Below are 19,049 nucleotides of genomic sequence, written 5' to 3' on the forward strand. Positions count from 1 at the left end.
CTTGCTATCTACTGGAATGCGCATTTGCACGATTAGCACGACCCGACCGACTACCTGCCACCAAGTCTTGGAAAAAGAGAAGAGAATCCCAACCGCTCTGCATTCTTCTGAGTCAGGAGGCTGCCATGTGCAGGCGCGCCGCGCCGTTAGCAGGCAATTGCCGGGTATCACAAGGGCCGGTGAGCGACTGACACTGGAGTGGGTTATAATGCGGTGAATGCGACGCTGCGATAAGGCAACTCCAACACAGGTACCGCGTGCCCCCAAGGCCACAGTTCTCTCCATTTATGACCCCACGACCCTGTTGTACATAATCCAATAGAACCTTCCAACGCTCCCCATCCCAAGGCTGCTAATCTCGGTCCGTTGGAAGCCCCGGCGAACGCGCTAGATTTGAGCCTCCCCTCCTGACATATCAATAGTCGCAAGTCACCTTCTCTGTCCGTAGTCGGGCCATGTCATTTGGGCCTGTCGTATGGGCGAAATGAAACATCGCGGGCAGATTATCAGGTCTCTAGCATTCCTGGTGGTGGGCATGGACCCATGTTTTTGTTGGCAAAAATGCACCGTCCAAGATAGCTCCGGCCTCTCCTACGGGAACAACAGACCACACTGGAATGCAAGTGAATATCCCTATCGTGGTTGAGTATCCATATTCCTGCGCTTTGCTGGGGGGGCACATGACAAAGGGCAACGTTGCCCGCCATATCATGGATCACAGTCCGTCGGACTGGGCTCTAGAGGTGAAGGAGAGAGGAGTCATCGCGTGCCACCACTTTTGGAAATTATCGGTGGCCAAGTAAAGGCATCAAACGGCACCAACACACCCATCGCTTATCTTTGTCGAAGCGAGTTCATGTATAAGTATAGTCGTTGATGAACTAACCACTGGCTTGCTTTGTTCTTCAATCGCAACAACTCTTCCAGCGCCGACTCTCAGCTCCCATACCACTATTGCTTTGTCTTGGTTCTGTTCTCGATTCATTCCCTACAATGTTCACCACAGCTTTGAAGGCGTTGGCAAGCGCCATTGCGCTACATGCCAGTTTTGGTATGTCAAGTCCCATCAATGCTATTCAGCAACGGGCTTCTTCCTATGAGAATTCGGTTTATTTCGTAAACTGGTAAGCTCAAGTATACATCAAGGTATACTGCATACCTATGCTCGTAGTATATACTTATAATGATCTAGGGGTATCTATGGTCGAGCCTATACGCCACAAATGTTACCAGCTGGAGAGATAACGCATGTACTATATGCATTTGCTAACATTCAACAGGATGGCACCGTGTAAGTGGTAATTCTGTTGGGATCTAGTGGGTCTCTCAAGGCTAACTATATCTATAACAGCTACTCGTCGGACTCTTATGCTGATTACCAGATCCACTGGGCCGGAGATTGTAAGTTTCACACAGCTCTTTTACCTTCACTGGTGTATCCATCTCATTCCCCTAGGACTTTCACCACAGCAGCACCAATCATACCACTACCCATAACGATACTATCATCCCTTGACCTGATTCCTTGGCCTGTAACATAGACTAACACTAGACACAGCATGGAACGATGTGGGCAACAATGCATATGGTTGCGTCAAACAACTATACCTCCTCAAGAAGGCGAATCGCAACTTGAAGACTCTTCTCAGTATTGGTGGCTGGACATACAGCACGAACTTTGCTGCTGCTACCAGCACCGCTGCTAGCCGCGCCACGTTCACATCCACGGCTATTACCCTGATGAAGGACTGGGGTTTCGACGGGATCGATATCGACTGGGAGTACCCGGCAAGTGAGACCGAAGCCGCCAACTTTGTGTCATTGCTGCAGACCGTACGCTCCGCCTTGGATGACTATGCCGCCCAGTACGCGCCCGGCTACCACTTTCTCCTCACCGTCGCCTCCCCAGCAGGACCCGCTCACTACAGCCAGCTGCAGCTAAGCAGCATGGCCGCCGTGCTCGACTACTTCAACCTCATGGCGTACGACTACGCCGGGTCCTGGGACAACACGTCGGGCCACCAAGCCAACCTGTACTACGACGCCAGCAACCCGACGGCCACCAAATTCTCCACCGACGCCGCCATCACCGACTACCTGGCCGCGGGCGTGCCGTCGGACAAGATCATTCTGGGCATGCCCATCTACGGCCGCGCCTTTGAGGCCACGAGCGGCGTGGGCGAGCCCTACACGGGCGTCGGCTCCGGGTCCTGGGAGAATGGCATCTGGGACTACAAGGCGCTGCCCAAGGCGGGGGCGACGGAAATCTACGACGCCGTCGCCGGCGCCACCTACTCGTACAATAGCGCCACGCAGGAGCTCATCACCTACGACACCCCCGAGATGATCCAGCGCAAGGTTAGCTACCTGCAGGGCAAGGGACTCGGCGGCAGCATGTTTTGGGAGGCCAGCTCGGACAAGAATGGCTCCGACAGTCTGATTGGGACCAGCTACTCCAGCCTCGGGTCCATCAAGAACACTCAGAACCTGCTGAGCTACCCGGACAGCCAGTACGACAACATCAAGGCTGGTATGGTCTAAGAAGGCTTTGTAGGGGTAAGCATGCTTTTTTCGGGCGTTGTATCTCAGTTGTTGGACTTGATGCCGCCTTTTTCATTTCATGTGGCGTTGAGCGTATGGCCCAGGGGGTCTTGATGATTTCGATCTGATTTGATTTCTTCTTGTCGCATTGGTAGTTGGCTATGCTTTTTCTTACAGCCCTGGCCAGATGCACGATTATGTTCAGCTATCGATATGAGCCCTTTTGTTATCTCTTTTGCTTTTTTTTTTTTTTTTTCAAGATACCTCAGACTACATTTATATCTTCATATCGTACATATTACTATTTATACAACTCGATCTTGCATTCAAGACATTTCCAGGTCGTCGCGTTGCCTGAGTGCATTACTGCTTACCTTCTATCCGGGGTCGACTGTCCCAGTAGGTTAGTACTACCAAATACAGACGCCGCCTGGCGGCGGACTGTAAAATGTATACCACGACTCGGGGTCATCCACCTCTACGTAAAAGTAAGGCGCAACCATGTCTGCACAAATGTGCATCCAGTCCTCATTGTCCTCAATGTCCCCAAACTCATTAGTCGCCTCCTCGGGCGAGAGGGGATTCTTCCAGCCCTTGACCAGGCTCACGTAGCCGCTGTTGAGACGCATTTGATTATTTGGGTCCCCCGGATCGTGGGGATCATATAGGACGCTGCGGAGTCCTTCATCATCCACCTGGATGAAATACGTGTGGCGTGAGCTTCGGTCCCAGGCATAGTCTTCAGTGTTGACATTGGGCTTTTCCTTTCGCACCCACTCCCTCCACCTGCGTCTCAGCGCTTCGTGCGAGGCGCCCTCGAGCTCGGGGTCCTCGATAATGGGCCAATCGAGACTGTCGGCAATTTGAGGCGCATCAGACGCGGCTATATCCTCCCGTATGTTTTCTTCCAGAAGACGCTTGAATTGCTGCCAGCGGTCCTCTAATTCCGGCTTGTAGGTGCACCTGTAAATGACCCAGCCCCATTTCGCGTCGCCATGATTGTCCAGAAGCCACTGGACCATGCCCTCCGTTGAGAGCTCACCGGTATTTTGTGGATTTGTAGCACTTTGGACCTTTGCTGAGTCTCTGCGATACGTCAAAGAGTGGAATGAACATCTCGTTCGCGCCAATCGGAGTATTTCGGGACGTCTCTCCTGGCGATGCCGTAAGCGCGCTGTTGATTGGTAAAAGGCGGCTGACCGCGACGCCCTGCCAACGCGTGTAATGACCGACGGGGGCAGCTGAATCTTGGCACGCAGCCCGGGGCTTCTCAAAGGCAGAGCCATCGCAGGCATGGGTTCTCACTTGGCAATCATCAATATTGATTAGGATTATGAACCTAAAGGAAGAAAAAACACCAAAGAAACAAGTACTGCTGGGCTTGGAGTCATGTGATTTGTCTTCTGATCGATGTTGACGGGTACCTGGATTTCGGCGCGTGCCGAGGGCTTGGTGCTAAATTTGACGCGTGTGGCGCCAAGAGTTTCTTTGTGACGCCGCTCGTTGAAGGAAGCGAACACATGTCATTCTTTCCTCCAAGGATGTCTGCCTGTATGACCCCCAAACCAAGTTCGCTGTGAGGAAGGAAAAAAAAAAAGGATAAAGACACGACATTGGTGCCAAGCTAACCGCCAAGACTGTAATACATAGATTCAATGCAAGGCTCTGTGCACGTCAGCATGAGTGTGACGAATGAAGAAACGATCGAGGCTTTCTGTGGCAGCTTTGCCACAGCCACAAGACTTGGTATCGGTAACACATCAGCAATTTGCCAATCAACACCTGCTCCTAAGCTGGGTGTGTAGTGCCTGCATGATACCATGCCTTACCACCCGCATTCCGCGTGCTGCTCTTCGAAAGTTCTTCCCTCAAACGGCGCAGCGGGCGGTTTGGGGGCCGCAGGCAATCAACCCCTCTTGCTCCTAGTTCTATTTCGGGCTCCAGGTCTCACGCGTATTCCGTGCTGATGTCTTAGGCTCGCTTACTCACACTCATACACAAGTGAATTTTCGTCAGGCAGTGAACACAGGGACATTGTGTCGGCCATTCGACGATTTCCCTAGTTTCAGACTCTTTCTATCTTATGTATCATATTTCTATATCATAACGCCAAGGGATTCCTTCATCACGACAACAAAATGGCTAACGTGACTGCCGCCGGGTTCCTCGACTCGCCGGCTCTTACGCCTCCAGATGGAGTTATACCCAACTTTTCAAATCCACCAAACATGAATGATTATGCATTTGCGACCCTTTGGATATGTGCGTCTCTTTCCAGCATCGTGGTTGCTCTTCGCATTTACACACGATTCTTCCTCCTCAAGAGTCCACATCTTGGAGACTGTATGTATCCATGATTTGTCGAAATGCAATCACGCTAGATCCTAACCGAAACTAGATGTCCTCGTTATAGCTTGGGTTCGTATCAAGCACAACTGCCTTAAAGGGCACGGCACTAAGTATAGAAAACCAGGCGTTATATCTAACAGAAATCGGCTTTATCTACAAAGTAGGTGAGAAACCTGGCCTTTTTGTTCACCAGTGGGATATACGAGTCCGCGATCTCCCGGATTTCTTGCATGTAGGTTCACACCCTCTCATGGCAACCAGCTCTGGCGCATCAGTTGTACTGAGTTCACGTACCAGTTATCCTTCCTGGCCACCGAGCTATTCATTGCATTTTCTTCAATGATTAAAACGGCAATCTGCTTGGAATGGCTTCATCTATTCTGCCCTACAGGGCATCACAACTTTGTGTTCTGGGCCAGCTGGCTCGTATTATGGGTTAATGCGATCCTTTGTGTCATCACCACGATTTTGGATAACATTGCCTGCACCCCGTATGAGCGGAAGTGGAACATACTCTTGCCTGGCTCATGCAACCGTATTGACACCCCAACACTCTTCATGATTAACGGCACTTTCAACCTAGTTATCGATGTCGCCATCTTTATTATACCGCAGAAGACCATTTGGTCGCTGAATCTGCCCGCCAGAATGAAGTTGGGCACCTCCACTGTGTTTGCTATCGGTTTGTTCGCATGCGGCGCCGCAGCCGGCCGCCTAATCATGACTATCAAGACCGCCACTTCCAAGCCTGTGGGCGACATTACGTATAGCTTTTCTCCAGTTGTTGTCTGTGGTCTCGTCGAAGGCCTCTGCGGAATCCTGGTATTATGCTTGCCAGCGCTTCCCAAGCTCTTTGGTGCCATGAACGCTGCCCAGATAATCGTCTCAATCAGGTCGTGGTCACCCATCACGCGCCTGCAACGCAGCAAGGAGGACCCGCAGACATTGTGGCCCAGCTCCCATGAGTTCCAGCACATAAACAGACCTGGCTCGCAATCGCCCTCCAAGGAATCAGGCGACCCGAAGCATATCACGTACGATAGCTATCCACGGCTTGAGACGGCAATTCTACGGACAACAAGTTTCGGCGCCGAGGAGTCTTATGATGTTGACGTTGCTAAAAGAATTCACCAGACCCGGCACCCCTGGTTTTGACAAGAGAATCAGGAAGAATTGGAAATATGCAACAAAGCGCATCGTCACGGACTGTAAGACAAAAGCTTTGCAACTATGTACCAAGACTTCGCCAAGTCACTGTTTACACGCCTCTGTCTTGCAACGCCGATCGCAAAGTTGCTAAAAAGTCTACAACATGATTTGGTCCAATCATCGTATAACGTGCGCCACCGACCTCGTGGAATCGCGGCTCGGATGTGCAAAAGTCTCTCCATTTGCTCAAATGATTATTGATCCATTCGTCCCTGTTTGGAGCAGCAGCTTTCAGCAGGGTAGCATAGAAGACATCCAGGCGAGATATATTTCCAGTGGGATCATAGTCCGTGGCCACATGCGGCAAGTCATATGCCACATTTGTCCAGCGAATCATGAGATGGGGAACAAAAACCAAACCAAACCAACCCCCACCTAAGACGGATAGCCGTAAGGCTATAGCCTTTATATGGTTTTTGATTAAATAGCATATAAAATTTTAAAATATATGGAAATAGTTTTGATTAAGAAAACGATAGGTTATAGTCCTATATATTAAACGTAACGAAAAATAAAGGTTTATAAGTCCCGAAAGGACTTATAAAGCTATTTTAAGCTAAGCCTTTATAGCTATTTTTAATAAGTATTTTTAGCACTTTTATATTAAATCTTTTTTAAGGCTATTTATTAAGCCTTTTAATAATAATATTATAAATTAATAATAGCGGTATTATATTATTTATTTTTTTTTATTTATATTAAATGCTATAATTTAATTATTATTAATTTTTTAAGCATTTTTTATCGCTTGTTATTCCGTATCGGTAATAGGCTATTTGCTTATTTTTTTATTTATAACCGCTATATATTTTTTAAATTTTTTTTATTTATTTTATCTTTATATATAATATAATAATAATCGATACGTAATATTTTAATTAATATCCCTTTTTTATATATATAAAGTCGATTAATGCTTACCGTTAATATTTCGGAGGCAAGGAGGAAGGTATTTAAAAAGATAAAAATTAAATATTATAATTAAAGTATCGATAACGATTTTTTTCCTTTTTTTTAATTTATATTTATAGCCGGCAAAATTATAAATTAAATAAAGGCAAAAAAAAAAGGCTCGGAGGTAAAGGATTTAATTTTAAGCCTAATTAAAAAAATAAATAAAAAATAATAAGCAAAATTAACCCTTTTTTTTAATAAACTTTTTTAAATATTTTTTTAGCTTTTTTTTAAATTAAAAGACGGTATTTTTAAAAAAAAAAGGAGGTTTGCGGTTTTAAGCTTTTATTAGGTTAAAAGCAGCTCGGTATTAAGGTTAGATATATTTATATATAATATCGTAAATAGGACCGGTAATCGTATTATATAAATTGTATATTATTTCCGAATAATTATAATATTTTAAGCGTATAAAATTTTAATTAATCCCTAAATATCGAATATATAAATTTATTTATAGCCGTTTAATATTAGGTATAAAATATTAGTTTTTTTTTAATACGGATAACGGGTTATATAAAAGTCGGGAAAACCAATTTATTACTTTTAGGCTATAAAATTAGGAATTAGGTTATCGAAAAATTTTAATTAAATTAGCGCGGGCAGGATAAAAGCCGGATTTAATAAATTTAAATTTTTTTTATTATTTCTAAATTTAGTTAAAAAGGACTTTCGCTTTTCCTTTATAAAAGCTAGAATTATTATTATCGATAATATATAAACGTCGGTAACTAAAATTAACTAATCCGCTAATTTAATAATTATTAATATTTTAATTAGCAGCTTTTTATATATACGGTATATTGCTAATTAAAAAAAAATATTTTGTATTTATATTTTTAATATTTTATTAATATTATATAAATAAGCGATTTATTATAATATTTTCGGGAAAATAAGCGATTATTTTAATTATAAGCTTTATTACGATTTTATTATATAGGTCCTAATAATAATATATAAGTAATTTAAAAATAATAATTATTTCGTTATTATTAGCTTATATATATTCGCTTATTTTTTTAATTAATAATACTAGATTTTTAATAATAAATCTTTAATCGCGCTTAGGAATTTATTCCGGAGGTTTAGCATATTATTTAATTAATAAATTAATAGCCGTTATCGAATTATTTTTATATTTAATAAAATTTATTATATTCGAATAAGCGGGTATTAAATATATAAATAATTTAAAGTTATTAAGCTTATTAGGTAAGCTATTTTCGCTTTAATTAATATAAAATAAATAAATTATTTTAAATAAATTATGCAATTCTTTTTCGTTTGCCTAATAAACCGCTAATATTTAAATAAAATATAAAAAATCCGATTTAAATAGTTATTTAAATTTTTTAGCTTTTAAATAATTATCGGCTTTATATTTATTTATATTAGGTATTTAAGGTTTTAGCCGAAAAAAAATATAATTAGCAGGTCGTAAGCTTACGGAGGTATTTAAAAAATAAAAGGTATTTAGAAAATAAATAAGTGCTATAGCTAATAATCGCGGAATATATTAATTAAGCTTAAAATAATAAAAATAATATTAGCTTAAATAAAAAAAGGAAGGGCGAAATCTAGAAATAAAGGTTAAAAAAAAAATAAGTAGGCAAAAAAAAAAAAAAAAGAAAAAGATTTTTATAATAAATAATTTATAGTATAATAATAAATCTAATTTATATACTTTTTACCGTAATTACCGTAAATAAATTATAACCTGCTTTTAGAAAATACGCAAATTATTTATTTATAAATAGAGCTCGGGCCCCCCTTTAATTAATTATAAAATATTATATTTATATATACTTTTTTTTTTTTATTTATTATTATAATTATAACCCGAATAGCAAAATTAATATTATTTTCCTATTTATTTAATTAAATTAATTTATTTTTTTCTTTTTATTTAAAATATTATTAAAAAACTCTAAAAAAAAAAGGAAAGGCAAAAAGCTCGAAAAGCTATTTCTTTTTTTTTTTGCGATTATATTATTTATTTTCGCATTTATTATATTAAAAAGCCTAATTAGGCCGATTTTATTAAGGGCTTCGAAGCTTTTATTTTTTATCGCGACCGGAGCTATATTAACGTTTTTGCCGGTTATCCTAATATTAGCAGTTTATTAAAATATAACGGTTTATATCGAAATTCGGAGCCTTTTAAATTAAAAAAGCCTTTCGAAAACCGTAATTTTATATATAACGTTTAGCTATTTTTTAATTTTAATTTTATCTTATTTAGTCGCTTTTTATTTAAATATCCCGAAAACCCTAAATATATTAGCCTCCGTAATAATCCTTAAATATCGAATTATTTCCTAGCTAAATAAAAAAATTGCGATTATAATTTTAATTAATTTTTTTTAAATATTAAGCAGTTACCCGCTTTTTTTTTATAATTTTTTATATACCTATTATCGAATTTATATATGCTTTTAGCCGAATTTAATCGTCGGTAGCTTTTATATTAATTTTTTAATTTAAAATCTTTTTTATTACCGAATATATTATATTCGGAAAAAAAAATTTTAATATTTTTTAGTATTTTATTTTTTTAAAAAAAATTATATCGCTATAAATTAACGAAACCGAAAATAAAAACCTAAAGCGGGATTTAATAATTTACGAAGTAAATATTCCGGTATAAGCCTAATTATAAAAAGCAATATTCGGCTAATTTATTTAAATATTTAAATACTTAATAATTTTAATTTATAAAGGTTTTATTAAAAACCGCTATTTTCGTTAAAAGATTATTAATTAAAAATTTTAAATAATTATATATATAAATATTATTATAATAAAATTTCTAAATCGTAGCAAATTTAAAAAAAATTATCGCGTATATCCGTTATTCGCAAAAATTAATAATAGCTCGTTATACGGTCGTATCCTTTATTAAATTTTTCGAAAACCTATAAAAATATTTGGTTTTTTTATATAAATATACGGAAAAAAAAAATAGTTTTTTGCTCCGCGTATAAAACCTATTTTTAATTAGCAAAATTTTAATATAATCGTAAAAAAGCTCGTATAGGAATATATCCGTTTTTAGGTTATCGATTTATATTAAGATTTTTAAAAAATTAATATAGCAATTATATTATAAATATTATAATATATAATTACGAGTTTTAATATAATTAATTTAACGCTTTACGTATTTTGTTTTTTCGTCGCAAAAAAAGCAATTTAAATAATTCGAATAATTTAATATTAATTCGGTTTAAGGGAAAATAGTTTTAAAAATTGCAAAAAGCTATAAATAAAATATACGGAAAAAGGAACTAAATATAATATAAAAAGTTAAAAAAAAAAGTTATAATAAAAGTCGTATATATTTAATAATAATTAAAACGATTATATAATAAGGGAAAAAGGTTTCGCGTATTAATTTTAGCTTATAATCTCGGTATTTTATTATATTAAAATAAAATAAAACTTCGTAAATAAAAAATATAAATAAAGCAATATAAAAAAAAATATAATAAAAAGTATTAAAAAAAATAATTTTATATTTAACCTAAATATTATTAAATATTTAATTAAGGAATTTAAATATTAATATTTATATCCGATATATCGTTAATAATTTTCCTTTAATTTAATATTTTTTCCCCGGCACGTTACATTATTTATTTAGTTTATAATCAAATAACCGGAATATTTCGTAATAATAATTTAGCCTTATAATTTGCCGTTATCCGAAAGAAACTTTTAGTTATAGCTATTATCTAATAGTTTTATTTAAGGTTATCGGCCTTTTAAAATCCTTTTTTATTTTTATAGAATTTTTTTAGTAATCGACTAAAAAAGGATCTTTTTAATTCCGTACCGTCGACTTTTTCTAATACGTATAAAAATTTATTAAAAATAAACTTAATTAAATACGGCCCTTTCTAATAATATTTAAATTTTTATGCTTTTAATTTATCGATATATTTAAAAAAATTATATATAATAACTAAATTTCCGATATATAATAGCGTATTCTTTTATAATAAAATACGTTTTTTAAATATTAAATGCGCAATTTACTCCCGATAATCCCGGATAATTTATTTAATTTTAATTAAATCCGCCTTTAATTTTATAAGCATTTTAATACGGTTTTTTAATATTTTATTTTTTAATATATAAAAGTCCTATTTAAAAATCTTTTACGTAAATATAGCCGATTCGAAAGGAAGAATTAGGTAATATCCGTATATAAAAAAAAAAGGCGAATACCCGGTATAAAATCGTATCGAAATCTAATTAATAAATATAGCGAATAAAAAAGCTTTACTTTAACTAATACTTAACCTTTTTATAATAATCGAAAATATTTTAGCAATCGGTATATAATTTATTTTAATTAATTTTTAATTTTAAAAAATATAAAAAAAATTTATACGCAAATTAATTATAAAATTATTAATAAATTTAATTAATTCTTTTTTATTTTCCGACCCGCCGTTTATTTTTAATCGTAATAGTATTCCGTATTTTAGGATAATTTTCCGGATAATAAAATCTTTAATTAAAGCCAAATTAATTATATTTAAGGCTTTAGTTTTAAAATATTTATAAAAAGCGTCCCTAGCTTTTATAATAGCGGTTTTTTTATAATATAACCTTAAAAATTAAATATTTATAACCTATTTTATAAAAATATTTAAAGGTTTAGAAAATTAAAAAAAGTTATATTTTTTTCTTTTCGTCGTAAATTAGCAAATTATATAAAATTTAATTACGTCGGTAATATTATCGAATATTTTTAGCTAATAGTATAATGCTAATACCGATTTATAAATAATATTACGTTTACGATATTTTCCTTATTTATAAGCTTAAATAATAATATATATTCGTTTATTTTAATTATTAAATATTCGTTTATAACTTTTAAAGCTAAAAGGTTTTTTTTAAAATATACCGTTTTAAAAAGTATATTTTAGCGCGGCTTTTTTAAACCTTATATATTTTTTAAATCTTATTTATAAAAATTCGCCTATAATAAAATATTTAATAATATTAAAATAAAACTAAAAATAAGCGTTATTATTAACGATTGTTTTTATACCGTTTTAATTATTATTTAAAATATTAAACGCAATTATTAAAATATTTAGTTTTATATTTAAAAATTTATCTAAATTTTTTTTTAAATATTATTATTTTCGTCGGAAGGTTTAAGCGGCTTACGGGATAATATATTTATAGCAATATAAAACTTCCTAAATATATAGCGGATTTTAAAATCGAAATTATTAATTTAAGCTAATTATTTTATAATTAATACGCCGGGCAAATCGTTCGAATTATTATTAATCTGCGCGATTAGCATTTAAGCGTCGGTTTTAATTATAAACCGAATACCGTATAAATAATTTTTTAATTTTCGCAATATTTTTAAAAAGGTACGATATTTTTTTTTCGTAATATCGTAATTTAATTCCGTATTTTTTTAAATACCGCTTTTATATTAAATAGGTTTTTTTTTATCCTTAATAATATAAAATATAGCACTTTATTTAAAATTATTAATATTAATTAGGAAAACAATAGTAATACCGTTCTTTTATTCGAATTTAGCGAAAATTAAAGCTTAAATAAAGGTATTTTTAAGCTAATTAATATTGGCTTTTTTTATATTTTTAAAAATAAAAATTATTTTTTTGTGTAAAAATTTAATTAAAAATAAATTAATAATAATATAATTTATAATAAACGATTTAAAATATACCGTTAAGCCTAGGAAGTATTAAATATTTAAAATATTATCGAAGTTTTTTTATTTTAGGATTTTAATTATTAAGGATTTTCCGGGTTTCCGTTTATAGGTATTATAAAAATATTTTATTATTATTATAAAAAATTAATATTATTGCGTTTTCGTACCGCTAATAATAGCCCCGGCTAGCTTATAATTAATTAATATTTTATCGATATTAATTAAATATTCGAAAACCTATTTTCGTATATTAAGGTATATTATTTTATTTTTTCCGGATTTTTTTTATAATAAAATAAAAAGCTTTTAATACTAATATTATTTATAAAACTTTATATAATATCCGGTTTAAGGTTATATAAAAAATTTTTAAAAATTTTGCAAAAATAAATAATAAAATTAATAATACTTTAAAAAATAATTATTATACGTAATAAGTTTAAAAAAATTATAAACGCTATTATATTTTTAGATTTAGGGTATAATATAATTTAATTATATTTAAAAAAAAGGTCGGCTATAATAATTATCGTATAACTAGCTAAATTTTCTATAAAAATATCGCAATTATTAGGGATTTTAGCATTTTTTTTCGTAATAGTATTATATTTAATTACCGAATTAATTAAGCGAAAGCTATTATTTTTTTTTATAATTAAAAACTAAATATTTCGGTAAATATTATAATAAAATTTTATTATTTATATTAATCGCCTCGCTTTTAAAAGCTCGATTATTTTAGGTATTAAGGCTTTAGGTATAAGGATATTCTTTAATTATTAGGTTTTATAAAAAATAATCGGGATTTTATATAATAGCGTAATAATATTTTTAATTTTGCCGTTTTTTATAAAGTCCTATATTAATATTTTTTTTTTAAATAAAATTTTAGAAAGCATTTATTTTTTTTAATTAGTTATATAAGGATTAATTTTATTAAGCTATTTATTTAGGCGTTTAGGAGTAAATCTGCTTTTTTTTATTAAATTAAATTATTTAGGTATAATTTTAAATAAAGGCCTTTTTGCATTTTACGGTTTTATAGTTTTTAGAGCTTTGGCCTATTTATATTTTTTTTAATTTATATTTCCGGGAGGGATTTTACTTTTTTTAGGTTAATTATTAACGGATATAATTTTTTTAAATTTAGGTTTATATATAATATTAATTTATCGCAAAATACGAGTTTTAATATCGACGGCCTCCTTATGCTTATATATAAATAAGGCATTTAAAAATATAGCTAATTTTTTATCCGAAAACGATTTATAAACTATATTTTTTTAATTAAATTCGATATTATATAAAAATATAATATTTATAATTATCGGCGAAAAGCCTATAATTTAATATATAGTATTAAATAAGGGTTTTTTTAATAAATTAATTTGGATTTATACGTAATCCTCGTTAGCTAAAGGAGGCATTTTTTTTTTAACTTAATTATATATAATACTTTTAATAACGTTAATTTCGCGTATGGTTAGAATATTTAGGTTTAGGAGTATTTCGACGATTAAACCCGTTTTAAATATAGGTTTAGATTTCGTTAGGTCGTTAATACGCATTATAATTTTGCTATTTCCGAAAGCTATATTTCTAATTATATAGTTATTTTAAAAGCTTATATTTATATAGGTAATTTAAATAAAGTTTATACCGAAAATTAATTTATTTTTTAATTCCGTATTAAGGATTATATATATTAGAAATATAATATTACGGTTAGCGATTTAAATTAGTTATTTAATTATATTAATTATATATATATTAGCTTTTTTTTTTAAAGCTTTGCATTTTTATATTATAACCTTTTATAAAAATAAAATATTTTTTTATATATTCGAGGTGGATAATGGAAATTTTGGTATTAGTATCGATTAATTTAATAATTATATTTTTTATATTAATAGGTTTAATATAAACGGTTATTTTAAGTAGCGGATTAATAAAATCCCTAGCATAAATAGTTGTAATTTTAGGTAAGAAATTTATATTATAAATATCGATATAGCTACCGTATAATTAAATATTATTAATTTAGGGTCCGTCGATAAAAAGTGTTTATATTTATAATTTTTATCCGTTTTAATTAATAGGAAAGCTAGCGCTAATCGTATTAATAAATATAATTAAAGTAGTTTTTAAAAAAAATAAAAGTTTTAATTTAATAACGCCTTATTCGAAAAATATAATATTTCCGTATAATTTTAGTTATTTATATGCTTTAAAATATTAAAAGCCTTAATTAAGCCTTTTTTGCATTTAAGTACGAAATTTATTAGTTAAATATAAAAAATTAAAAGCGATTTATTTAAGAATTTTTTTATTTTTTTATCGAAAAATTCCTGCTTAATATTAAATCGTTTTTTAAATTAGATTTAGGCTATTTTAGCTTTTTATTAAAAAGTAATGCTAGGCTTTGCTATAGTATTTTAATTAACCGGTTTTTTAAATATTATTTTTATTTAATTAAATAAAAGAGTCGCGTTTTTATTCGTGGCCGTTTGCGAAAAAGGAGTATTGCTACTTTATTTTAATATAGCATATATAATATTAATAATATTAAATTTATCCGGTTCGTAAATATAAACGATTTTTCGCTTTTTTATAATATTATATATTTTTATTAAATATTTTTTTATTTATTTAATAGTATTCGAATTTATTATAAAAGGAGCAAGGCCTCCGTTAGGTAGCTCCTAATATCGGTATTTACCTATATTAACTTAGCTTAGGTATTTAATTAATTAATTAAAAACTATAACCGAAATAACGTTAATTTATATATAAATATTATTAGCGGTATTTTTTTTTATAATTTTAATGCTTTTATTTATAGCTTTATTATTAATATTACGGCTAGCCCGTTTTAGGAAATATTCGGCTTTTATTATATAATATATAATAAAAGCGTTTTTATAATTTAGCATATAATAAGCGGCAGTAAGGCCGATATATTATTTAAACTTTTTGCATTAATTAACTAAATTTTAAGGTAATATTATATCCGAAAAGGAATTATCCGGATTTATATAAAAATACTTTTTAACCTTAGAGTTATATAAAAAGAATTTATCGTCGTAAAATATCCGGCGTTTAATGCATTTTTAAATAAAATAATTAAATTTATAAAAATAATAATTTACTAAAAAAAAGCTAGCTAATTAACTTTTTACCTTTTTTACCTAAGGCGACGGGGTAAATTTATAAATCGGGAAGCGTTTATATAAATTTAGATTTATTATAAAAACAGTATTAATAATATTTGCCTGCGGGTAAAATAATTTATCGCTTTAATTAAGGATTTTTTTAACTTTTTATAAAATATATAACTAAAATTTAATTATTTTTTTAATAAGCTATTTTATATTTTTATTATTTTTAAAAATATTATTAGTAATTTTAGTTATATTAATTTTAATATCGTTTAAAGGTTTATTAATAATAATAGCGGAATTAGCTAAGCTCCTAAAAATTCGAATATAAATAGCTTAGGTATTATATTTATTAATTTTAATTTCCGTAGCAGCCCATTTTTTAAATATATCCGTAATTTTAAAGTATTTGCGTTTAAAAAATTTATCGTATTCCTTAATAAAATATTATATTAAAATACCTTTTATAATATTTCGATTAATATATTTTAGCAGTTTTTTAGTTTTATTAAAATCGGCAGGCTTTTATTTAGCTTTTCGGAGTTTTAAAATACGAGCTTTATATTACGAACATACACCCTTGCATAAAAACAAACAAATATGTTGGCGCTTAAGGAAAAAAGGGAAGGGCTTAGCACCAAAAGCCGGGAATAGGTTAAAACAGGAATTATTATCCTTAATAATTGCTAGCTAGCTGCCTAATAGGATTATAATTTTGGCAATAATTTAAACGGTTAAATTATTAGGATTATTAAATTTTATTAATTTTAGGATTATAAAATCGGCTTAATATTATAATTTAAAGAATATTAATAAAAAAATAAATAAATATATATTATAAAAAGATTTCTTATATAAATAATTATTATTTTAATAATTAATTTAAATATTTATCTTACTTATAAATAAAGCATTTAATACGCTTTAATAACTATATTTATAAATTAATTCTATTACCTTTACCTTTAAATACTTATTGCTTAATACCTTTTCTTAAAATTACCGTTCCTTATTAATATAAACCTTAACACCTTTTATATTTTAGGTTTATTTTAAAAACCCGTAATATAATCGTTATATTTTAATTACTTTTATTTAAATATATTACTTTTAAAAAAAATTTTAAGCAATATTTAGCAAAATATCGTTAACCGGAAAAACTCCTTTTTTTTATTTAAATACTTTTAGCGCTCGCTTACGCAAAAAATAAAAAAAAATATTTTCGAATTAACCAAAAACCAATATTTAAAATTAGTTAAAAAAAATCCGCGTATTTAAAAAAAAGGAAACCACCTCCCTTATACGCGAGGCCTAAATAGGACAAATTATACAAAAATTATAAAATTTTAATAATGCTATAGCTAAGGCAACTAATATTATTTTTACCCCAATTTATTCCGAAAAGCTTAAACTTAATATATTAGCGGCTTTTAACGGTACCCCCGGGTTACTCTAAAAATTCCTAACCTAGGTCCGAGCCTATTAAACCTTTTACGGCAACTAATTTATAATAAAAAAATAAAAAATACTTTATGCTGCGTTTTACCTTAAAAAATAAATATTTACCTAATTCGAACTTTACCTTTTAAATATAATTAAGCACGAATAATAAATAAAACTATATAAGGCGGAAATTTAAAATATTTTCCAAAATTATATAAAATTCGAAGCGGCGCTTTAATTTTTATTTTAAAATCCGGACGAAAAACGACAAACTAAAAAAAAATTTAAAAACCTTAAATAAAAAAAATCCGTATCTAATTATACGGCAAACTTTAAACGCATTATTACTAAAATAAAATATACCGACGATATTAGGATTATATTATATTATTAAAAACTTAAAAATAATATTAAAAATAAATTTAGCAGGATTTTTAAATTATTAGCCGAATTTAACAAATATAGCGAATTTACCGTCAAAATCGATAACTAATTATACGCTCGATAAAACAAAAAAAAATTACTTTATATTACGTTTTTAACGTAATTACGCTAATATAAGTAAACCACGGAATAATTAATAACCTAAAAACAATTAGCGCGATAAAACCTTATACGGAACCTATAGCGAATAAATAGACTTTAACGCTATTTAACGCAAAAATAAATCTAAAATTAAATGCTATAATTACGATAAAATAAGATATTACGCTAACGAGTATCGCCAACCCAAAAAATCGGGATTTAAGCTAGTATTAAAAGGCAAAAGGCAATTTAATAGCATTAAAAAGGATAATATACCCCACGAATTACTTTTTTAAACGGCGTGCTTCGATAATAAATATCGGACGTATAAATCTAGCAAAAATAAAAGCGGATAATACCCCTAAAAACGGAGAACCTTAGCAGCTATACGATTAGGAAAAACCGTATACTTCGGAAAATAAAAACAACTTTAGGATAATAACGATTACACACTTTCGGATGCCTTAAAAAACAAAGCATACCACCAAATAAAATAGGCAAAAGGCCAGAATTAGCAAAATTTATATAATAACACCTTTAATTGCGAAAAAAGCATCGATATCGATATAGATTTTAACGAGCAAAAAAAAAACAGACTCGTTAAACTCATTTAAAATAACGATAAAGAATATATTATCGATTATATATCTAAAAACGGAACTAGCTACGTCTATAATATAATTATTATTATAATAAAATAATAAAACACCGCATTATAATTTGTAAAAATCTTTTAAAAAAAAACTAATATTTTATAAACCCGACGAACCCTAAAAGCAATAATAAAAAATAACGCAAAGCTTACCTATATATATTTAGCATATAATACCGTAATATAATACGGATATATTAACCCTAATTGCGATACGCATTTATAAAATAAAATCCGAAAAAGGATATTTTTTTTGCAATATAATAAAAACGCTATTTACCACCTTTTTAAAGCGGAAAAAACAGAAAATATAAAAATTAATTATATCGACCTTTAAAAATTCGTAATATTTTATATACGATTATAAAATTTAAACCGATATTTAAAAAACGGGGATAGGAAATAGGAAAAATGCCTATATTATAATTGCGAATATTACGCAATAAAAAAAATTAAAGCATAGCACCTTTTTAAAAAATATAAAGCAGTAAAACGCATC

At 30.7% G+C, this 19,049-nt stretch overlaps 3 protein-coding genes across 3 annotated transcripts; 2 read left to right on the forward strand and 1 right to left on the reverse strand.

The window, feature by feature from the left end:
• Positions 1-993: 993 nt before the first annotated feature.
• Positions 994-2,541, forward strand: PFICI_00161 (Chitinase 1; the record flags this gene model as incomplete). The annotated part of the gene is made up of 4 exons (XM_007828742.1): positions 994-1,124; positions 1,193-1,291; positions 1,352-1,401; positions 1,559-2,541. 4 exons carry the CDS (start codon positions 994-996, stop codon positions 2,539-2,541), a joined length of 1,263 nt encoding a protein of 420 aa, XP_007826933.1.
• Positions 2,542-2,951: 410 nt separating this feature from the next.
• PFICI_00162 (uncharacterized protein) lies at positions 2,952-3,827 on the reverse strand (the record flags this gene model as incomplete). Its single annotated transcript, XM_007828743.1, has 1 exon — positions 2,952-3,827. One exon carries the CDS (start codon positions 3,825-3,827, stop codon positions 2,952-2,954), a length of 876 nt encoding a protein of 291 aa, XP_007826934.1.
• An 852-nt stretch (positions 3,828-4,679) lies between these two features.
• Positions 4,680-6,045, forward strand: PFICI_00163 (uncharacterized protein; the record flags this gene model as incomplete). The annotated part of the gene is made up of 4 exons (XM_007828744.1): positions 4,680-4,884; positions 4,940-4,959; positions 5,015-5,122; positions 5,188-6,045. The coding sequence occupies 4 exons, from the start codon at positions 4,680-4,682 to the stop codon at positions 6,043-6,045; spliced, it is 1,191 nt and encodes a 396-aa protein (XP_007826935.1).
• Between the last annotated feature and the right edge of the window lie 13,004 nt (positions 6,046-19,049).

The sequence above is a fragment of the Pestalotiopsis fici genome (genome assembly GCF_000516985.1).
Source record: "Pestalotiopsis fici W106-1 unplaced genomic scaffold PFICI_Scf_1, whole genome shotgun sequence".
In the NCBI taxonomy this organism is placed as follows: domain Eukaryota; kingdom Fungi; phylum Ascomycota; class Sordariomycetes; order Amphisphaeriales; family Sporocadaceae; genus Pestalotiopsis; species Pestalotiopsis fici.